Source organism: Saccopteryx bilineata, chromosome 1 (genome assembly GCF_036850765.1).
Source record: "Saccopteryx bilineata isolate mSacBil1 chromosome 1, mSacBil1_pri_phased_curated, whole genome shotgun sequence".
NCBI classification, from domain to species: Eukaryota; Metazoa; Chordata; class Mammalia; order Chiroptera; family Emballonuridae; genus Saccopteryx; species Saccopteryx bilineata.
This window is the reverse complement of record NC_089490.1, coordinates 227036212-227060255: the sequence shown is the minus strand read 5'-3', so window position 1 is coordinate 227060255 and position 24044 is coordinate 227036212. Positions and strand designations below refer to the sequence as shown.

Sequence of the window (24044 nt, the reverse complement as noted above, 5' to 3'; positions counted from 1 at the left end):
ACCAGCTTGGACCCAAGGTCGCTGGCTTGAGCAAGGGGTTACTCAGTCTGCTGAAGGCCCACAGTCAAGGCACATATGAGAAAGCAATCAATGAACAACTAAGGTGTTGCAAAGAATTGATGCTTCTTGTCTCTCTCCCTTCCAGTCTGTCCCTCTGTCTCTGACACACACACACACACACACACACACACACAGGAATAATTGTAAAAAAATCAATTTGAGGAATCAGAGGAGATATGAAGTCCTTAAAGCACATACAGTTTCAAGAAAACCCATCTATAAAACAGAAGCAAGCACAAAGAGGGACTAATCAGAGTGAGAAAGATTTTTTTCAGGAAAAAATCTAATTGTTGCCTGGCCTGTGATGGCACAGTGGGTAAAGCATTGACCTGGAGAACTGAGGTTGCCAGTGTGAAATGCTGGGCTTGCCCAGTCAAGGCACATAGGACAAACAATCAATCAGTAACTAGAGTGAAGCAGCTATGAGTGGGTACTTCTCACTCCTACCCTCTCTTTCCTCTCTCTGTAAAATCAATAAATAAAATCTTTAAAACACCCAATTGTTGAATTGACAAGCACAAAAGAAGTGGCAAACAGATTGAATACAACAGAAAATGAGGTTCCATAGGAAAAGAGCAGAGAACAAAAGCAATAACCAATTAAGTAATAGAAAAATAATGGCCTAATATAACAGGCTAGTCTTCTGACTTCAAAAGGGTGACCCAACACTAAGAAATATTAAGGAAGAGAGCACACCTAGATATAACCTGGTGACATTATTTTAATGTGAAAGATAAAATACATAGTAAGTATATAAGGAGAAAAACTCACATTATATCCAATAAAGAAACTCAAAACAGGCAAAAAGCTTTTGTTCCACAATACTATGTGCCAGAAAATAATAGCAAATACCTATTGTTTGAGGAAAAGACAAACTATTTGTTGCATATGCAAAGGCCACAGACATTGCAAGATATGAGGTTTCAGAAAGTGCACCACCCATGCGCTCTTTAAATTTAAAAAAACTTACCCATTGATTTGAGAGGAAGAAACATCAATTTGTTGTTCCACTTATTATTTTTACATTCATTGATTGATTCTTGTAATGTGTCTGAACTGGGAATTGAACTCATAACCTTGGTGTATCAGGACAACACTCTAACCAACTAAGCTACCCAGCCAGGGCCCATGTACACCTTAAGATTTTATTTATTAATTTTAGGGGGGAGGGGTGAGAGAGAGAAAGGAGAGAAAGGAGCAGGAAGCATCAACTCGTAGTATACGGCGGGGTCCTACTACAGTGACGTAACCCAAATTTTGGTGTAAGTCAAAACACACCCTAGCCTAAGTAACTTAACTATCCAATCACAGTTGTATCATAATAAAAACACAACTAAGCCACAGGAAAAAAAAAAAAGGGCATAAATATAGAAGCCATAAGTGCCAAAAAGCTGCCAAACAAAGGAACACAAACAGAACACTTGCACTTTTCACAGTCCAAAATAGCGTAGGTAAGCGTACTGGAAGACACCAACCCCTCAACTCCTATGCCGTGTCACTGCATATTCTCCCACCGTTTGCAACCAAACTAGTTCACCCCCGTAATCCACAAGTATGACGCTAATGGTATAAGCCGAAACATTCAATTTTTAAAAGTTTTTATGGGAGTGAGCATCATAAACTCGCAATGTCCTATGTTGAGACTGTCATAACCCAAGGACCCTCTAACTGCTTCCTGTATGTGCCCTTGACCCGGCAAGCCCAGGTTTTCAAACTGGCGAGCTCAGCATTCCAGGTCAATGCTTGATCCACTGTGCAGCCACAGGTCAGGCATTTATTCTTCTTAAAAAAGAAAGAAATTACTCTAAGAATACCAGCAGAAGACAAAAAATAAAAACAATGAGGCCCTGGCCGGTTGGCTCAGTGGTAGAGCGTCGGCCTGGCGTGCGGGGGACCCGGGTTCGATTCTCGGCCAGGGCACACAGGAGAAGCGCCCATTTGCTTCTCCACCCCCCCCCCTTCCTCTCTGTCTCTCTCTTCCCCTCCCACAGCCGAGGCTCCATTGGAGCAAAGATGGTCCGGGCGCTGGGGATGGCTCCTTGGCCTCTGCCCCAGGCGCTAGAGCGGCTCTGGTCGCAACAGAGCAATGCCCCGGAGGGGCAGAGCATCGCCCCCTGGTGGGCAGAGCGTGGCCCCTGGTGGGCGTGCCGGGTGGATCCCAGTCGGGCGCATGCGGGAGTCTGTCTGACTGTCTTTCCCCGTTTCCAGCTTCAGAAAAATACAAAAATAAAAATAAAAATAAAAAAATAAAATAAAAACAATGAAAGGGTTGGCCAAACCATGTTGCAGAATGATACTGGGGCCCAAATAAAAACTTGAGACAACAAAAAAGGGAGTTCTGATACAGTAAAAAATAAAAGAAACAGCAATGTCTCCATACAGTTATTTCCAACATCATCAAACAAGGCAAGTGTCCAAAATATTACCCAAAGATAATAAAGGAAAAAATACACTTGTCTTTTTGAAACTTTAGCCTTTCCCACAGACATCTAAGATCAAACACAAAGTCCATACCATTCTCGGGAAGGTTAAGCCAAATGCTGAGCATATGTACATATTTCACTCTTGCCAGCTGCCATCTGCCCCAACTGGAACAGATAGAGCATCAGACTGGGATGTGGAGGACCCCAGTTCGAAACCCCAAATTGCCAGCTTGCGCAAGGGGTTGCTGGCTTGAGCCCAAGGTCACTGGCCTGAGCAAAGAGTCACTGGCTCGGCTGCAGCCCTCCAGTCAAGGCACATATGAAAAAGCAATCACTGAACTAAGGAGCTGCAACGAAGAATTGATGTTTCTCATCTTTCTCTGTTCCTGTCTGTCCCCATCTGTCCCTCTCTCTGTCTCTGTCAAAAAAAAACCCCACAACTACTTACTGTCCAGCTTTGCCCAAGACCTTCACTGACTAGCTGTTTCCTGTGTGATAACCATACTTCTACATAAACAGAGAACCCTGCTAATACCGTGAAGGGAACCATGGCAATCACTTTCTCCCTTTCAGAAACACCATTTAAAACTCCGATGGAAGCCCTGGCCAGGTAGCACAGTTGGTGAGAGCACTGTCCCGATGCACCAAGGTTGCAGGTTCGACCCCTGGTCAAGGCACATACAAGAATCAACCAATGAATGCAAGAATAAGCGGAACAACAAATCGATGTTTCTCTCTCTCTTTCTCTCTAAAATCAATAAAAAGTTAAAATTAAAAAACAAATAAAAATGAAGTTACCACTGCAGCCTCTACAGATGCCCACAAACATGACAACCTGGGCCAAACAGATAAATCCCTTGAAAATGTAACTTAACCTAAATGACACAAGATGAAACAAAAAAATCTGAATAGCTTTATATTTATTACATTGTTAGTAAAAAATCTTCCCACAAAAACATCAGATCCAGATGGTTTCACACATTAATTCTATAAATGTAATCATGGAAAAGAGGATAGTTAGAATTGGGTTATTAAAAAAAAGTTAGCTTTAATATCAACAAAAATAATGGCCAGGGGTCGACGTTATGCAGGATATAAGTGCTAGACTAGAAAGCAGCTAGAAATCAGCTCAGACAGAATTCATCTCTTCTTCCCTTTAGGTTTGGCAAACAGAGCAGGGTCGATCTGTTCCCGGGCCAGGCCCCTGACTGAGAACAGCCTGGCTGCCCGCTCCTGGAGGGTGCCCCCGCACTTCAGCCCCAGGGCCGTGAGTTCACACTTGAGCTTCTCCAGACCCAGCATCTCCATTTCGGCAACAGAGCTGAATGCCAGTAAATCTAGAAATTCCTGACCCACAGCCTGAGGGGAGAAAAAAGAAAATATGTAAAACAGGCAACTTTCATCAAACCTAAAATACCATCTACCTTAATATGGCTTACTTAGTAAGATTTTAACTGGCAATTACGTTCTATTTCTCAAGGAATTTTCAGCTACTTTGCCTTATCTTTCTTATTTTTTTAATTGATTTGAGCAAGGAGAGAGGAAGTGGGAGTGAGAAAGAGAGAGACAGGAACACCGATCTGTTCCTGTATGTGCCCTGACTGGGGATCAAGCTTGCAACTTCTGCGCTTTGGGGTGATGCCCTAACCCACCCAGCTATCTGGCCAGGGCTACTCTGCCTTCTCTTGCTATTGCATTTTAATAAATATCTAAATGTTTTCCCACATGCATTCTCAATACATGTAAAAACCATTAATTTTTCACCTACATATTTAGAAACAAGTATTCATAAGAGTAACAAGGTTGCCCTGGCCGGTTGGCTCAGAGGTAGAGCATCTGCCTGGCGTGCGAGGGACCCGGGTTCGATTCCTGGCCAAGGCACATAGGAGAAGCGCCCATTTGCTTCTCCACTCCCCCCTTCCTCTCTGTCTCTCTCTTCCCTTCCCGCAGCCGGGACTCCATTGGAGCAAGGATGGCCCGGGCGCTGGGGATGGCTCCTTGGCTGGAGTGGCTCTGGTCACGTCAGAGCAACGCCCCGGAGGGGCAGAGCATTGCCCCTGGTGGGCATGCTGGATGGATCCCGGTCAGGCGCATGCGGGAGTCTGTCTGACTGTCTCTCTCCGTTTCTAGCTTCAGAAAAATACAAAAAAAAAAAAAAAAAAAAAAAGAGTAACAAGGTTTCCTAAACAGATTCTTAATATTACACAAATGGTTACATAACATTCTTTTCTAATTTTTCCAATGAAAATTAAAACAGCAAAACATACTCAACCTACCCCCACATTATAGCCACAAAAAAAAACAGTTCCCAGTCAAGTTTAATTTGAATGAGGTTCCCAGGCCTGTGAATCTATAATCCCACACTCTTAACACTTTCTACTCTAAGACTGATAGTCAAAGTCCCCACTTACAGAACTCAACAAATTTCAATGCTACTCAACAGACTTGCATCTGTTCTACCCACCAAGCACCTCTATAGACTGGGAGACAAAACTAATACTATACTTCTGGCCTGGCCTGTGGAGGCGCAGTGGATAAAGTGTCAATCTGGAACGCTGAGGTCACCAGTATGAAGCCCTGGGCTTGCCTGGTCAAGGCACATATGGGAGTTGACGCTTCCTGCTCCTCCCTCCCTTTCTCTCGCTCTCTCTTTCTCCTCTCTCTAAAATGAATAAAATCTTAAAAAAAAAAAAAAAAAGAAAGACATACTCCTAAGGATGGACACCCTGCAAAGAGTGGAAATGTTCCTGTCTAAGAGTTTTCAAAGAGCAGTAACTCTCTCCATAGTAAGTTACTTTATTAAACATTAAAGGGAGCTAGGGACAGACTCTATCGTTCTAGTTAATTTTTTTTTTAACAGAGACAGAGAGAGAGTCAGAGAGAGGGATAAATAGGGACAGACAGACAGGAACGGAGAGAGGTGAGAAGCATCAATCATCAGTTTTTCATTGTGATACCTAAGTTGTTCATTGATTGCTTTCTCCTATGTGCCTTGACCGTGGAGCTACAGCAGACCGAGTAATCCCCTGCTCAAGCCAGCAACCTTGGGTCCAAGCTGGTGAGCTTTGCTCAAACTAGATGAGCCTGCGCTCAAGCTGGCAACCCCGGGGTCTCGAACCTGGGCCCTCTGCATCCCAATCCGACGCTCCATCCACTGCGCCACCACTCGGTCAGGCTCTAGTTAATTTTTTTAAACCACTTTGTTAGATTTCTGGAGAAAACCTTGCATGGCTCCACTACTGGTGGCCCAATCACACCTGACTGTTCGAATATGAGAGCTACGACTACAACAGTAAGAGCAAGAGCAAACTGTCCACAGTTCTTTAACTAAAGGGCTGAAAGCTAAACCAGGCTTGATTCTATTTTCCTTGATTCATTAAAAAGTGAAAAACATACATCCTAGCCCTGACCGGATAGCTGGGTTGGCTAGAGCATCGTGCTGAAGCACAGAGGTTGTCAATTCAATCCCCGATCAGGTACATACAGGAGCAGATCTCTCTCCTTTCCTCTCTCCCTAAAATCAATAAAATAAACATTAAAATATATATATACAGTGTGTCCGTAAAGTCATGGTGCACTTTTGACCAGTCACAGGAAAGCAACAAAAGAAGACATTAATGTGAAATCTGCACCAAATAAAAGGAAAACTCTCCCAGTTTCATACCTATTCAGTCCAGTTCGACGTGGGCTCACACACAGATTTTTTAGGGCTCCTTAGGTAGCTATCCCGTATAGCCTCTACAGACTCGTCACTGACTGATGGCCTATCAGAATGGGTTTCTCCACTTAACTGCTGGTTTCCTTCAACTGCTTATCCCACAGAGTAATGTTATTCCTATGTGGTGGAGCTTCGTTATAAACGTGCCGATATACACGTTGCACTTTGGTCACGGATTCGAATTTAGCGAGCCACAGAAGACACTGAACTTTCCTCTGTACCATCCACATCTCGACTTGCATGGCCGTGGGCTGCTCCACTGTATACACGGTGTTACGTCATCATCTGCGCATGCGCACATGCTGCCACATCATCATACAGAAACTGGGAGGGTTTTCCTTTTATTTGGTGCAGATTTCTATCACATTTCTATCGTCTTTTGTTGCTTTCCTGTGACCGGTCAAAAGTGCACCATGACTTTACGGGGGAGGGGGGGGGGGGAGCGGAGGGGAGTGTGTGTGTGTGTGTGTGTGTGTATCTTAGAATCAATGAAAGGATGCCACCTAGTGGCAAAAATAAAAAATTCCGGAGATTAAAAAAAAGGTAATAATAATAATGATTTTTAGGGGAACAAGGCAAGCCTAATCATCATCTGTCTGCTTGCCTGGCTGCCTGTCCATCCTTCACTTCTGATCCACTGAGCGGCTGATGGGGAAAAGCACACTTTCATGTTAATAACTTACTGTAGAGAGGAAATGGACTGGGCTTTAGCCAGTGACCCCCCCTCAAATTACTTACTGTGCCTCCCGCCTGGCTGGCCTCCAGTCTGGCGCCCAGCATGCTCTCCCTAGCTTCCCCAGGCGCTACCGTGGCAGCCTGCTCCCCGCTAGCCAGTTCCTGTGCCTCTCTCTCCTCGTTCAGTCCAGCCCCGGCTGCTTCCTTTCCTGTGGGTCCGTCACTGCCTGCCTCCCACTTCTTCTGGGTGTCCTCTGTGTCTGCAGCCCGCGTCCTCTCTGCACAGTCCCCGGTAGGCGTCTCTGCCAGCGCAGCGCAAAAGTCTTCCGAAATCCCATGCCCCGAGTCCGTCACAGGGCCCTGAAGGCTCTCCAGCGAGCCACAGTCTGTACTCAATACCCCTGCCCTCTGAGAACTCCTGGGCATTTCGTCTGCCATCTCGACCCCATCACTGCCATGTTTTGGCACAGGAAAGCTCATTCCTGAAGTAGTAGGTGCTTCCTCCTCACTGTCATCATCTGAGCTTCCAGAGCCCGACACATCCGCAGTCTCCAGGCCTTCCATGCCCAACCTGGAGAAACAGCAGAAAGATGGTGACACCAATGACAGCTTCCACTCACAAAAGGGATCAGACCCTGTCTGAACAAAGTATCTGCCAGCTGGAGATTAAGAGTAGGTAAATTTCAGAAAAAGATATTCTGAGGTATAAACAGAAGGAAGAAAATTCAGTACGACTGGAACTAACCAGCCCAAAGATCCAACAGGATTTTTTTTAAAGCTGTGAATCTCATAAAACAAAACTGACTTAATTTTTTTAAACTGATTTATTTTTATTTTTTTAGCATGCAGGAGAAAAACACAGAAAGGGAGAAAGATGAGAAGCATCAACTCGTAGTTGCATCACTTTAGTTGTTCATTGCTTTTCATACGTGCCTTGGGTGGGGCTCAGCAGTGGTTGTCAGGGGTGGGGGCAGGGAAAGGAAATTGACCGTTAAGAGACACATGGAAAATTTTTAGGGTGATGGAAATAATCTCTATCTTTGGTGGTGGTTACGTGACTGTATTTTTTTTTTTTTTTTCCTGAAGCTGGAAACGGGGAGAGACAGTCAGACAGACTCCCGCATGCGCCCGACCGGGATCCACCCGGCACGCCCACCAGGGGCAAAGCTCTGCCCACCAGGAGGCGATGCTCTGCCCCTCTGGGGCGTCGCTCTGCCACGACCAGAGCCACTCTAGCGCCTGGGGCAGAGGCCAAGGAGCCATCCCCAGCACCCGGGCTATTTCTGCTCCAATGGAGCCTTGCTGCGGGAGGGGAAGAGAGAGACAAGGAGGAAGGGGGGGGGTGGAGAAGCAAATGGGCGCTTCTCCTATGTGCCCTGGCCGGGAATCGAACCCGGGTCCCCCGCACACCAGGCCAACGCTCTACCGCTGAGCCAACCGGCCAGGGCCTACGTGACTGTATTTTTAAAAACTGTTAGGTCTGTTTAATCAAAAAGGTTAATCAAGTGGTGGCACAGTGGAAAGAGAGTCGGCCTGGGATGCTAAGGACCCAGGTTCGAAACCCTAAGGTCGCCAGCTTGAGCGCAGGATCCCAGACATGATCCCATGGTCACTGGCTTGAACCCAAGGTCATCGGCTTGAGCAAGGGGTCACTCACTCTGCTGGAGTCCCCCCTCCCATCAAGGCACATCTGACAAAGCAATTAATGAACTAAGGTGCCACATGAAGAATTGATGCTTCTCATCTCTCTCCCTTCCTATCTGTCTGTCCCTGTCTGTATCCCCCCCACTAAAAAAAAAGTTAATTTTACTGTATGTAAATTATACCTCAATAAACCTGTTTAAAGAAAAAACACAATACCTTTTCTCTCAGAAATATTTAATTCCTATTTCAGAAATAACACACAAAATTCTATGCTGGATTCAGTTATGTGACCTTTGGTTAATAATTATCTTTCTACCGCAAGGAGAGGCCTACATGGAAGCAAGATCCATTTAAACTTATCTAGAATGTGGCTCAAGGGAACCGAGCTGGTAACCAGAGGACCAAAAAGCAAGGGCGGGAGAGTTATCAGTAAGAAAAAGGACCGTTGTGCTTTTGACCTACAAGTGCAAAAGTGGAGAAGAGAGGTCTGGCAAAGTGACCAAAGACCTCAATTATGAGTGTGAAAAAAAACAGAAAAAACAGAACCACCTGCCTCTCCACAGTGCTGGTATCCCCACCTGGGAATGTTGAACGTTAACTCTTTCAACACCAAACATTAATTCAAGTACAGTGTATAAAGCAATTTTTGTGATCTTTCACTATAAGAAGAAGTGTTGTCTTTGAGATTCTACTAATGGCCCTCGGAGCAGAAACCATTACTGGTGTGTACAATGTGACAAACAAATTCTCAAGACTGAAGCACTCAGGAAAATTTCTGAGCTCCCATCAGCTAATTCAAGTGTGTTTATGCCAAACAGAAAGGAAGGAAATGTACCATGTCAGTCCTCAAAGATCAATTTGGAATGAAAATTAAATACTTACCAAAAGCATTTCCTTTTCGCAGCACTGGGCCCTCCATCTGTTTCTGATTTGTGGGGCCGCTTCCCTGGCTCTGCCATTTCTGCGGACACCGCCTTGCAGGAGGCGGCCTGCATACCTAGGCAGAAATGTTAACAACTCAGTGTCTGCTGTCGGCACGCACTTTAATTAAAGAAATTGTAAGTGATCTGGATTGCAAAAAGAGCTGCAATCTAAAGCTCGATTTACATTTCTTAGAATATCAAATTTTAATATGGTTAAAATGAGATTAATCTCAAATTTATAGCTTTGAAATTGTTAAGCAGTCTGGCTCTGGAACCAGAATTTTAAAGCGGCAATGTCCACTTTGTAAACTTGGAAGCTTAACAGGTTCAAAGCTAAGCCTCCTCGACCATAATGATTCAGTCCTGTGCTCATTATTTGCATGCATTTGTCTTTCCCTTGCTGCATCATAACCTTTTTGATGGAAAGATTTCTTCTTATTCCATTGTACCCACAACAGCCCTAGCATAATGCTCTGGATTCTAATAAAAGTTAATGATAATTATTCTTATTAAAAGCCGTTAAAAAAGACTGACCATAAAACTGGAAGCAAGTATGTTCAGACCTTGGCATCTCCTAAGGACTTAACTTACACCCAAAAAACACATAAGTGTTCTTAACTAGGACTGAGAGCCCCATGGAATATAGGCATCAAGTGTATCAGATACTCTAGATACTCTGTGGGTATGTGGTCTTTTTTTGTGCTCAATATTGAGGTTCCAGTTTTCATCAGATTCTCAGGTGTGCGACCCCAAACAACTGGAGAGGTGCTCTTTGCGCGCATAGTCACATAGTCTGGAGCAGCTGGCTTCTGCAGTGCCCGCAGGCCACACCGCAGAGTCCTCCCTCTCACCTTTGAGGACGGAGTCCTCCAGGCGCTCGGCCATCTCATGGCACTGCCGCTGGTAGTCGGGGTTGGTGAAGCAGTGCCGGGGCTCGGCCAGCTTCCGCTGCAGCCGCTCCAGGCGCCTCTGCTCCTTCTTGGCTTCTCGCTCAGCTTGCTGTTTGACCCACTCAGCCATTCTGGGGACAGGAGAGAGAGGCGTAAGGAATGGCTACAGTATGTATATATCCACACCCAACAAATGAATGCACTCCTGCTCATGCTGTGCTATTCCCTTGGAAAGGTGGGCCACGCTTACACTTACAAACCGTAATGGTCTCGACTAAGACTCAAAGATAATTATTCAAGTATGGGAAAGGTAAAACCTGTTAACAAAAACGAGTACAAATATTCCAAGTTTACATTTCTGATATGCATGGCATGTGTAAAATCGCCACTGACGTGAAAGTATATTTCTTGCTTTAAAAAAATAAAAACAAATGGCATCTTACGCTTTTTCATGATTGACATCTCGTAGCCTCCTTCCACTGAGATCCCGACAAGCTTCTCGATTGGTTGTCTTCTCAATCTGAGCACCAAGTGCTCGGAGCATAGACCCAAAGCCTGAGCAAATACATTTGGAGAAAGCAGGTTAAACTGTGTTCAAGTGTCCGTCAAAGGACGAGTGGATTAAAAAGCTTTGGTACATATATACTATGGAATACTACTCAGCCATAAGAAATTATGACATCGGATCATTTACAATAACATGGATGGACCTTGATAACATTATACTGAGTGAAATAAGTAAAACAGATACAACTAAGAACTATATGATTCCATACATAGGTGGGACATAAAAATGAGACTCAGAGACATGGACAAGAGGGTGGTGGTTATGGGGGGGGGAGGCACAAAGAAAACCAGACAGAAGGTGACAGAAGACAATCTGACTTTGGGTGATGGGTATGCAACATAATCAAATGTCAGAATAACCTGGAGATGTTTTCTCTGAACATATGTACCCTGATTTATCAATGTTACCCCATTAAAATTAATAATAATAATAATATCTTACAGGAAAACACTTGGCAAATCATAAAAACAAAAAAACTGTGTTTAAGGATAGATAAATGCCAAACTCGTGAAAACAGTAATGCATCACGAGATTAAAAGTGATCTCTATTTTCCTTCATTTTTAATTATTTTTATTTATTTATTCATTTTAGAGAAGAGAGACAGAGAGAGAAATAGAGAGAAGAGAAGGAGGAGCAGGAATCATCAACTCCCATATGTGCCTTGACTGGGCAAGTCTGGGGTTTTGAACTGGCAACCTCAGTGTTCCAGGTTGACGCTTGATCCACTGCACCACCACAGGTCAGGCCTCTTTTTTTAAATAAAGGAAATGACATCAAGATTCAAACCCAAAAAGCAAAAGGTAAAAGTATTGATAAACTTGCCTAATCTGTGGTAGCGAAGTGAATAAAGTACCAACCTGGAATGCTGAGGTCACAGGTTCAAAACCCTGCGCTTGCCTGGTCAAGGCACATATGAGAAGCAATTACTATGAGCTGATGCTTCTCACTCCTCCCCCATCCCCTTTCTCTCTCTCTCTCTCCTCTCTCTAAAATCAATAAATAAAAATCTTTAAAAGTACTGATAAACTTAATTCAACCTCATGCCTTTCCTGCTTCCTCTTATATTTTTGAAATAGTTTAAACAGCACCACTGAGATATTTTAGAGGCTTTTACTCGGTGCCAGAGAACACAGGATTCTCAGACTAAGAACTATAAAAAGTATATGGTGAGATTTTTATAGTGAGTTTAAAAGGAAAGGCATTTTTAAGCAGCTACTGGCCAATATGATAAACTTTCTTCTCTTTTCTTAGATGTGTTAATATAACCAGGACCTTAATCTACCCTAACATGTAAACAATTGTATTTCATAATGTAACTTTAGGCCTCCCTTGAAAATACAATGAGACCAAATCTTGATAAAAGCAGGAAATTTTACTATTTTCACATGCTTTCTTTGGCAAATTGGACAGTATAATGACCAGCTCTTTTCATCTAATCTTCCTCAAAGCTATAGAGCAGGGGTAGTCAACCTTTTTATATCTACTGCCCACTTTTGTATCTCTGTTAGTAGTAACATTTTCTTTTCTTTTCTTTTCTTTTTTTTTTTTTGCATTTTTCAGAAGCTGGAAACGGGGAGGCAGTCAGACAGACTCCCGCATGCGCCCGACCGGGATCCACCCGGCATGCCCACCAGGGGGCGATGCTCTGCCCATCTTGGGGCGTCGCTCTGCCTCAATCAGAGCCATTCTAGCACCTGAGGCAGAGGCCACAAAGCCATCCTCAGCGCCCGGGCCATCTTTGCTCCAGTGGAGCCTCGGCTGCGGGAGGAGAAGAGAGAGACAGAGAGGAAGGAGAGGGGGAGGGGTGGAGAAGCAGATGGGCGCTTCTCCTGTGTGCCCTGGCCGGGAATCGAACCCGGGACTCCTGCACACCAGGCCGACGCTCTACCACTGAGCCAACCAGCCAGGGCAGTAGTAACATTTTCTAACCGCCCACTGGTTCCACAGTAATGGTGATCTATAAAGTAGGGAAGTAAGCCCCTGGCCAGTTGGCTCAGTGGTAGAGCGTTGGCCTGGTGTGCAGGAGTCCCGGGTTCGATTCCCGGCCAGGGCACACAGGAGAAGCGCCCATCTGCTTCTCCACCCCTCCCCCTCTCCTTCCTCTCTGTCTCTCTCTTCCCCTCCCGCAGCCGAGGCTCCACTGGAGCAAAGATGGCCCGGGCACTGAGGATGGCTCTGTGGCCTCTGCCTCAGGCGCTAGAATGGCTCTGATTGAGGCAGAGCGACGCCCCAAGATGGGCAGAGCATCGCCCCCTGGTGGGCATGCCGGGTGGATCCCGGTCGGGCGCATGCGGGAGTCTGTCTGACTGCCTCCCTGTTTCCAGCTTCGGAAAAATGCAAAAAATAAAAATAAATAAATAAATAAAGTAGGGAAGTAACTTTACTTTATAAAATTTATAAAGCAGAGTAATAGCAAATTAAAGCATATAACAATCGTTACTTACCAAGTACTTTATGTCGGATTTTTGCTAAGTTTGGCAGAATAAATCTTTATAAAACAACTTACTATAGATAAATCTATCTTTTTATTTATACTTTGGTTGCTCCCCTACCCCCCACCATGAAAGCTGGAGTGCCCACTAGTGGGCGGTAGGGACCAGGCTAACTAACACTGCTTTAGAGCCTAGACTGCCCAAGAGCCACCCAGCTAGAGAAGGTGGGAACTACATCCTACAAGAGAAGATACTCAACACCAAGGAAGTACCGTATTCCCGTGTAAGACGCTCCCATGTCTAAGACGCACCTTAATTTTGGGGCTTGAAATTTGAAAAAAAAATGTATTACGTAAAGTTATTGAACTCAAGTTTTATTCATCATAAAATTCATACAAATCCTCATCACTGTCAAAACTCCCATCCATTAGCTTGTCCTTATCTGTGTCTGATGATGAATCACTTTCTTCAACAACAGCACAAAAACAAATGCTAAAAAGCCAGAAATCCAAGTAAAATAATCTACAACCACTTTATAAGACGCACCCAGTTTTTAGACCTCAATTTTTTCAGGAAAGGTGCGTCTTATACATGGGGAATATGGTAAACCAAGGATTTCATAAAACAAAAGGTTGGCATCCTGCAGACCAAGGAGTTTTTAACTGAATATGTCTGTCTTAAGACAGCAAATGTGTTACAGCTAAGCAAGCAGCCGACATTCCCGTCCTACCTCCTTTTCCACCACGAAGTCTGGGTTCCAAACTATACACAGCTCCATGCTGCACTGTGTCACTGGTGCTAATGAGTGATCCATTGCACTTCACAAAGAAGCAATCCACCAGAACATCCTAGAAACAAATTGGGTGTTTTAAAAATGCTGTTTTTGGGACAATACAAGTACTTTGCAGGAACGCTTCTGGCTTACTATCTTTTTATTACTCCAGTGACGAGCCGGTAGTGTGTGTTCAATTAATATTTAACTGAAAGTGAAAACTGCTAAAACCGGTCATTTTGTATGATGTATTCTGAGTACAATTGTTTTGATTCCTAGTCATGATACACAGAGGAACTTTTCATCTTCTGGGTGAAAATTAAGACTGCTTCTTTCTCTTTCTCTAGCAGGAAGCCAGAGTCAAGGCAGAAGGCTACACAAGGCACAGACCCAGTGACTCTGGAGGTCCTATTTCCTCTGACTTTTTCAAACACATAAAATCAAGAGTGGCCCCCAAGTTTAAAAGTGACAATAAACATCTTGAAGTGTAGGTAAAAGTTAAGAGGAGAACAAAGTAGACAGGGTTTTAATACACCGACACAAACACGAGCTTTAATTGGCATTTGTCTCTCCTGCTAGCATCCCCGAGTTACAGCCAATCACTGCAGAAGCCCCAGTACCCTCAAACTCATTCTGTGTACTTCAGAAATTCTCAGGCCAGCCCTGGCCAGTTGGCTCAGTGGTAAAGCATCAGCCAGCATGTGGAAGTCCCAGGTTCAATTCCCAGCTAGGGCACACCAGAGAAGCGTCCCATCTGCTTCTCTACCCTTCCCCCTCTCCTTTCTCTCTATCTCTCTTATCTCTCTCTTCCCCTACGCGACCAAGACTCCATTGTAGCAAAGCTGGCTCCGGCGCTGAAAATGTCTCTATGGCCTCCACCTCAGGTGCTAGAATGGCTCCGGCTAAAACAGAGCGACGCCCCAGAGGGGCTGAGCATTACACCCTGATGGGCATGCCCAGTGGATCCTGGTCAGGCACATGCGGGAGTCTGTCTCTCTGCCTCCTTGCTTCTCACTTCATAAAAATACATACACACAAAAAAATCTCAGACCAAGTGATGAAAAGAAATGATAAAAATTGTAAGTCTTTCTGAACAAGTTTCTGATGCTGTAAAATTAAGACAGTAGAGGAGTAATCTCCAAAGCTACATGGAACTTAGGAAGTACACGATTACATTTACAATATTAAGGGTGAAGAGACCTCAACACCAATAAAAAGGACAAGTGCATTACTGGTCTCTCCCTGAGGTGGAAACTATGAACATTCATTCCAAACCACATCACAAAGCTATTTCAATGGGAACCATTCATTCATTCCACAAAGATTAAGTGTGTACCATTTGCCAGGTACTTTTCAGGTGTTGGAATACTACAGCAAATAATATAGTGAACATTGCCCTGACCACATAGCTCAGTTGGTTAGACTAGAGCATCATCCTAACATGCCAGGGTTGTGAGTTTGGTCCCCAGTCAGGGCATGTATGAGAGTCAACCAATGAATGCATAAATAAGTGGAACAACAAATCAATGATTGTCTCTGTCCCTTCCCCTCTTTCAAAAATCAATTTAAAAAAATTTTTTAATATAGTGAACACAAATCCAGCCTCATGGAGCTTACATTCTAATGGGGCAGATAACAAACAAATTATTTGTCAAATGATGATAAGGAGAGTAAAGAGCATACGATAAGGATGGGTGTGGGGGTAATTACTCTAGTTTATGTGTACAGTTAGTCAAAGTAAACCTCCAGGAAGTGGCACAGAAGCAGAAAACTGAAGAAAGTGAGAACCATCATTCCAGACGGGCAAGCGCACAGGCGAAGTTCTCCAGCTGGAATAAGCTTCCAATGTCCGGAGATGAGCAATTTGGCTGGTAGCGCTGGGAGGAAGTGCGCAAAGGGAGCAGCGGGGCCTTGGAAACCAGACAGACTTTGGATGTTGCTCTGAATAAAACTATTGTACAGTTTTCAACAAACTGAGATCTGGGTCATGCTCTTAAAAGGATCACTCTAGCTGTTCAATTAAAATTAAGACTAGAGAAACAGATCAGTGAGAAACTACTGTAAATAATCCAGGTAAGAAATGAAGGCTATCCATACCAGGGTGACAGTGACAGGTGATTAGAAGTATAAGCTGAAGGACATGCTGAAGGTAGAGGCATCAGGATTTGCTAGTGCTCTGGACAAGGGAAGTGAGATCAACAGAGGAATTAGCCACGATGCCAAAAACTTGGTTTGACTAATGGGAAAATAGAGTTGCCATTTCTTAATAGAGAGAAGAAAGTTTTGGGGAGAAAATTAGTCTCATTTTGGATATGTTCATTTGAGATGTCTAACAGCTAAGTAGAGATATCAAGTAACCCAGTGGATACACAAGTCTGGAGTCTGGGGAAGAGGTCTGGGCTACAGATTTACATTTGAAAGTTGTCAGCATAGTGATGGTACTTAAAGCCATGAGAATGAATGAAATCACATGGATGGGGAATGGAGGCGGGATGGGGAGAGACAGAAAAAAGATCAGAAGACTAAGCTAGGGCCACACCAAGGTTCAGAGGGAGGTGAGGAGGAAACACCAAAAGGACCAGATAGGAGAGGCCAATGAGATGGAACAGAACAGAGAGTGATGTCTGAACAAGTGAGTAAAGCTCATCACAGAGGGAATGGTCGACTGGGCACATGGAAGCTAATAGGCAAAGCCAGATGAAAACTGGAAACCGATCACTGGATATGGCAATAGAGAAAAAATACATTGAGGATCGTAATGGTCATTCATACACTTGTTATGCTGCAGTGATGGTACCAAAAGCCCAACTAGAATGGGTTCTAAAGAAGTTTTTGTGTTCAAGGATATTTTGTACAAAGAAAACTAGAGAAAATGAGGTGATAGCTGAAAGGGATGTGAGCTCATGTCTGCATGCTTGTAGAAATAATCCAGTGAAGCTCTGGCTGGATAGCTCAGTCAAAGCATCAACCCAATATACCAAGGTTGCAGGTTCAATCTCTGGTCAGGGCATATACAAGAATCAACCAGTAAGTGGAAAACCATCAATAAATGGAAAAACATCAATGTTTCTCTCTCTCTTTCATTTCCTCTCTCTCTATAATCAATAAGTTAAAAAAAATAAAAAGAATCCAGTCAAAACAGAAAACACGAGAAAATGCCAGGGAGAGAGAGAAAGTAATGCTAAAATAAGTCCTTTAGTAGGTGAGAGGGGAGGGGTTACTGTACAAAATGGAAGATAATTACAAATAATTTGTAAACTAATGCCAGTTTATCTATAGGAATAGAAAACTAAATACAGTATGTCCATAAAGTCATGGTGCACTTTTGACCGGTCACAGGAAAGCAACAAAAGATGATAGAAATGAGAAATCTGCACCAAATAAAAGGAAAACCCTCCCAGTTTCTGTAGGATGATGTGGCAGCATGTGCGCATGTGCAGATGATGATGTAACACTGTGTATACAGCGGAGCAGCCCACGGCCATGCCAGTCAAGAAGTGGATGGTACAGAGAAAAGTTCAGTGTGTTCTGTGGCTTGCTAAATTCGAATCTGTGACCAAAGTGCAACGTGAATATCGGCGTATTTATAACGAAGCTCCACCACATAGGAATCACATTACTCGGTGAGATAAGCAGTTGAAGGAAACCAGCAGTTTGGTGGAGAAACCCCGTTCTGGTAGGCCATCAGTCAGTGATGTGTCTGTAGAGGCTATACGGGATAGCTACCTAAGGAGCCCTAAAAAATCTGTGTGTGAGCCCACATCGAACTGGACTGAATAGGTATGAAACTGGGAGAGTTTTCCTTTTATTTGGTGCAGATTGCATATTTCTACTGTCTTTTGTTGCTTTCCTGTGACTGGTCAAAAGTGCACCATGACTTTACAGACACAATGTATATAGATAGCAGGTAATAAGTAGAGGCATTGGTGTGAGGATGAGGAAATTCTCTCCTTACTGGTTGAATTTTCTCAGTGAATCCAAAGTATGCACCTGGGGATGGAAGAAGTATTGGAGGTTTAAAGAGAGAAGATATAAAAAAAGAACTAGCAGAGTGAACAGTGATGAACTACATAGTGCTGCCCAACCCTAGCCAGAATATGCATAAACAGTATGTGGGTAAGAGTGGAGAAAATGAGCAAAGCTACTGAAGATCATTTGAGGTTCTGCACATCCCGAGATTCTGTTCAGATGCCTGAGGGCTACGCAGATCAATATTCTGAACCATCCTACAACCCAGTGGAGGCCCACTCTGGATTACGTAAATACGGTAGAATTGCCAAGGAGCATTACAGTTGGTGTTTGTGAACTCATAATGTGACTGATTTGTGTGATTTGATTCCTTATGACAGATACCTGACAGAATAGGTGGATCTAAGGTGACTGGAGTTTTCCCAGGCAAATATGATAGCAGGAGGGCGGAGCAAGGAAGCTCAGGCCAAATATACTCAATGAAGTAATTAACATGAAGGACTATATTTCTGTCTGTAAAATATATATTATCTACTTTAAAGAGTTACTATAGCCTGACCTGTGGTGGCACAGTGGATAAAGCGTCCACCTGGAATGCTGAGGTTGCTGGTTCAAAACCCTGGGCTTGCCTGGTCAAGGCACATATGGGAGTTGATGCTTCCTGCTCCTCCCTCCTCCTTCTCTCTCTCTCTCTCTCTCTCATTCTCTATCCTCTCTAAAAATTAAGTAAAAAAAAAAAAGTTACTATAAAGATTAAATAAGATACATAATATACCTCCTGTTTAATGTTTATAACTTAAAAGCTACTTTAGGTTATTTTAATATTTTATATGCCTAATGGGTATGCTATTTACCAAATTCTAAATAACTTCAAAAGATATTAAAACGAAGGCAGGAAGAGATCGTGGTTCATTTCCAATCAGAACTGCTTACTGAAGAAGACAACTAAGCAACAAAATTGCATTTTCTACTTAAGATTTTCAATTAACACTCACTCATAAAAAAGAACCAAGAAAATTTAGAATCAAGTTAACTGTTTTAACCACCTGTGTATTATAAAGGCTTCAAGCACTAAGTGTGTCTTAGCTCAATTAGCCTAAGGCCACCAGAGATAACCAGTAGTCTAACAAAGTCAAATTTATTGACTCATTGCAATGAGGGGGGCCTGAACACCAAAGGAATCACAAAGTGTGTCACCACCAACAAAAAAAGATAGAGATACTTTAAGATTTGGGCAAGGGTGGAGTTTAGGTGAAATTTAAATCAAAGTGTTTTGAGAGGCTTGAAACAAACTAGGACTGTTGTAAAAGCAGCAGCATCAGGCCAAGGCTGTGAAGCAGATCCAGGCTCCCATTTGCTTGAAAACTACAAAATTAAGATAAATGTGGAATGCTGTGTTCAGAAACCCCTCAGCTGAAGCTCCTGCACCTGGGCTGAAAGTCAAGCATGATGCTGTACATCAAAGTGACTTCGACTCTCAGGCAAGGGTGGGATGCTTCATTCTTACCAATATAATCTCAAACAAAGTTTCACAGTCTGTGATTTTCAAGATCAAGGTCTCTCAGTGAAGAAGAAAGCAGTAGTCTTCCAAGGGAGTCACTGTGACATTTCACCACAGCCCCCATATCCTTGGGAGAAAAACTGTTGCCTATTGACTTTGCAGCTGGCTTTATCTGAGGCTATTACACCAGCCGGATGAATGGTAGGACACGTTTTTACTTTCTGTATGAGCACTATCACTAACTTTACCATGTGTCAGAAGTTTTGTTTTAAATATCATAGGTGTAAACTTGAGCTATTTTTATTTGTTTTAGTAGCTAAGCCAATGCTCTTTTCTAAGTTTTTTTTTAATTTTTATTTTTTAGATTTTATTTATTCATTTTAGAGAGAGGAGAGAGAGAGAGAGAGAGAGAGAGAGACAGAGAGAGAGAGAGACAGAGAGAGAAGGGAGGGAGGAGCAGAAAGCATCAACTCCCATATGTGCCTTGACCAGGGAAGCCCAGGGTTTCAAACCCACGACCTCAGTGTTCCAGGTCAATGCCTTTACCCACTGTGCCACCGCAGGTCAGGCTCTTTTCTAAGTTTCATGCTCATTTTTGTTAGGGTTATGTTTCTTAAGTACCTAGTTGAGTTTATTCATTTATATTCCTCATTTAATAAAAAAATTATTTTTTCCCCATACCCCTCATAATTAAGATCCTATTTTTTCCTGGTCTCACCTTGGAGACAATTTTAAGTTTGAAAACTGTATCCAAAGGTAAAAATTATTTTCAGAGATATTAAAATCCAATTATTTTAAAGAATATTTCCCCATTCAGAGTGTAAAACAGTTCTGACAGCTTTTAGACTGGACTGCAGTGTAGAAAGAAAAATGGGGAAGCCAAAAAACCACGTTATTTGCAAACACACATTGCTTTGTCATGGAACCCATCCAAGCAAAGATTTGGTTTGGACTGTGGTGTTAACACGTGTTAAGTTTATAAATAACAAGCAGAGGAAACAGCTTAAGGAAGCAAGGATGAGTTGTGGTTATAAAGAAAAATCAAGTGCCAACATTAAATTTTAGATTCAAGGAGACCACCCAATTCTTTAGACAACTAAACAGGTTTAATATCTTAGTTGGTAAAAAGCTTGCTTCCTTGGAAATTAAGGAAACCACAGGTGTAACTTTAAAGTCCTTAATAGTTTTTCAAAAATATGCATGGACAAACGAGACCATCAAATGTTTCCCGCAAACATCTAAATGACAGGCCCTAAGAATCCATGTCCTTGACCTGTGGTGGCGCAGTGGATAAAGTGTCGACCTGGAAATGCTGAGGTCGCCGGTTCGAAACCCTGGGCTTGCCTGGTCAAGGCACATATGGGAGTTGATGCTTCCAGCTCCTCCCCCCTTCTCTCTCTCTCTGTCTCTCTCTCCTCTTAAAAAAAAAATGAATAAATAAAAAAAATTAAGAATCCATGTCCTCAACAGGAGTGAGTGTTCGGCAGTCCCAACCAGTGAGTGACTAGATTAATCCGTTTCCCTCCCCAACCATCCTGGGTTTGGATGTGATAGATTTCTTCTCTAGGTTGGAGCTAACTGGAATGTTTGGTAAGTGAACAAAATGCACTTAACATAATCACAGAATGAATGTAACGAAATATAAGGAAATGAACTTTAAAAGTTCGTTGGTCCAGGCCTGACCTGTAGTGGCGCAATGGATAAAGCGTTGACCTAGAAATGCTGAGGTCGCCGGTTCAAAACCCTGGGCTTGCCTGGTCAAGGCACATATGGGAGTTGATGCTTCCAGCTCCTCCCCCCATCTCTCTCTCCTCTTTCTCTTTTTCTGTCTCTCCCTCTCCTCTCTAAAATGAATTTTTTTAAAAAAAAAGTCCAGCCTGACCTGTGGTGGCGCAGTGGATAAAGCGTCGACCTGGAACTACTGAGGTCACCGGTTCGAAACCCTGGGCTTGCCTGGTCAAGGCACATATGGGAGTTGATGCTTCCAGCTTCTCCCCCCTTCTCTCTCTGTGTCTCTCTCTCCTCTGTCTCTCTCCTCTCTAAAAATGAATAAATAAAATAAAATAAAATAAAATAAAATAAAATAAAATAAAATGTCCATTGGTCCAGCTACTTAGTTTACAAGTGAGAAACAGAATACTCAAGTGCTTTTCTGTTAGCCACTGGGGGGCTGGACTGGGTGTCTGTGAGAGGAGTTCTATCCCCTTCTGTGGGTTGGGAGACCACCACCACAACAAAACAAAACTTAAGGAAGGTCTCAGCATCCGTCTGAAGCGCCTTAAAACTGAGGAATTGCCTGACCCGATAGCTCAGTTGATTAGAGTGTGGTCTCTATATGCAACGGTTGCGGGTTCGATCCCCGGTCAGGGCACATACACGAACAGATCGACATTTCTGTCTGTCTCTCTCTCCTTTCCTCGCTCTCAAAAAGCAATAAATACTTTTTTTAACTGAGGAACCCTCACCCTCAAAACCCCGAAAACCCCAAAGAACAGACACACCCCAGACAAGACCCTCTCTGCACCCGATCCTATACCCCTCTTTCTTCTTCCTTCCGGAGCCCGTGAGCCTCACCTGATCTTGGCAGTGGCTGTGAATCAAGTCTCGAACAGAGCAGGAGACCGAGGCAACCCTCACCAGCCTGTACCCGACGCCGGGGCCCCGAATCCACATCAGGGCCGCTGTCTCCGCCATTTCACCTAGTACGGAAACTGAGATCCCTTGTGCCTAAGCGCCACAACTGGCCCGGCGTCTCTTGATGACGTTTATCGAGTCGCTCGACGCCCCGCCCCAAAGGCCTCCCTCTCGCTCCTCCCTTCCCCTGGGGCATGTCACGTGATCCCGGCTGCGGCGCAGAGCTGGCAGCGGGAGGGGAACAGGAAGAGCCTGGCGTAGGCCGATAAGACCTCGGAGCACCAGGGCGAGGCGTTGCTAGGGGAAGTTGCTAGGGCGGGGCTCCAGGGATCCTCTATAAAAGGCTCCCGCTGGGTTACGTTTCCAGCTTTCTGGCTGTAAGAGATAAGGCAGTAACCTAGCACCGCCCTGTGCCGCAGGCTTTGGCCCTCTTCCTTACATCTGTCCAGTTATTTTTGGGTCGCGGGGAATCGTGGCCTGAGAAGGCACGGCTCCCTGGGGGCGCGAGGGGAGAGGCTGCAGTCCCGGAAACGGTTTGGGGGGGCGCTTCCTCAGGGCCGGGAAGCTCCCCCAGCCCGAGGGGCGAGGGAAGCGCCCTCAGGAGGTCTCTAAACAACGGTACCCGGTGGCTTTACCTCCCGGTGTACCACAAATTCTCTTCCTTTCCAGAAACTGCCACCCTCTCGCTTTCTGCGAGACACGCTCCGTTTATTCATATTTCCGCCTGTTCGTGTCCTGCGTTATCGCCACTTCAGCTCTGTTTTCAAAGTATTTCCCAGCAAGTGGGCCCTTGTGAGCGGCAGTGGCAGGAGTGACGCTTACAGTAATGCTGTCTATCGAAACCGGGCCATAGCTTTTATTCGGCACCATGGAAACACACTCGTGCAGATTTACATGGCATAACTTTCCAGCTCTGGCAATCTGGAGTCTCTTAATATTTAATATGGTGAGTCTATGGTGTTTCTAAAATCCTGAACAATTTAAAAACCACCAGTGCGAAGATAGATTAGGTTATTAGGAGGTATCTAGGCCTACTGAACGCAAATGTGTTGGCCCACAGAAACGAAATCTCTGCTGTTAAGATACTTGGCAAAAGGAAACAAAGATCATTGCCAAAGGGAAAGCTACAAAAAAATTCAGAAATCATTTAATTGTGGCAGTATACACAGAAATAGAATTCAGAGACCTGTAAAGTTACAGGTTCTGTTGTCTTTATTTCAGGAGGGAAAATGGGAGAGAAAAGGCCTCATTGTTTATTACTAACATCGTATCTACTCCTTCCAAAACCTGAAATGTGAATGAAGTCGTTCACTTTTTATCTCTTTGGTGCATTTAAATTCCTATTATTAAAAAAAAAAAAAATCCCAAATATTGAATGGGCATTTGTCATTTAAAATATGAACAGTTGTTATTAACTTTTCAAATACACAAATTTACTGAGTAATTTATATATTCTGTTGCTAAACCTTCACAATGAGCACATAGAACCATGATGTACACAAAACAGACATTAAATAAATATCAGATCCCTGGCTAGATAGCTCAGTTGGTTAGAGCAGTGGTCCCCAATCCACGGGCTGCAGACCAGTACCGGTCTGTGGGCCTTTTGGTAACGGTCCACAGAGAAAGAATAAATAACTTACATTATTTCCGTCTTATTTATATTTAAGTCTGAACGATGTTTTATTTTTTTTTTTCATTTTTCATTTTTCTGAAGCTGGAAACAGGGAGAGACAGTCAGACAGACTCCCGCATACCCCCGACCGGGATCCACCCGGCACACCCACCAGTGGCGAAGCTCTGCCCCCCAGGGGGCGATGCTCTGCCCATCCTG

General features: G+C 43.9%; 1 protein-coding gene across 2 annotated transcripts; it reads right to left on the bottom strand.

Annotated features, from left to right (window-relative positions):
• Positions 1-761: 761 nt before the first annotated feature.
• SDE2 (SDE2 telomere maintenance homolog) lies at positions 762-22321 on the bottom strand. 2 transcript variants are annotated; one of them, XM_066237194.1, is made up of 7 exons: positions 22151-22321; positions 14065-14182; positions 10777-10888; positions 10295-10464; positions 9403-9517; positions 6940-7447; positions 762-3842 (listed from the first exon to the last, which is right to left on the bottom strand). In XM_066237194.1, exons 1-7 carry the CDS (start codon positions 22268-22270, stop codon positions 3624-3626), a joined length of 1362 nt encoding a protein of 453 aa, XP_066093291.1. In that variant the 5' UTR covers positions 22271-22321; the 3' UTR covers positions 762-3623. The 2 variants fall into 2 exon arrangements, with proteins under 2 accessions (XP_066093291.1, XP_066093300.1); XM_066237203.1 differs by lacking the exon at positions 762-3842 and adding an exon at positions 5248-5997.
• Positions 22322-24044: the final 1723 nt, after the last annotated feature.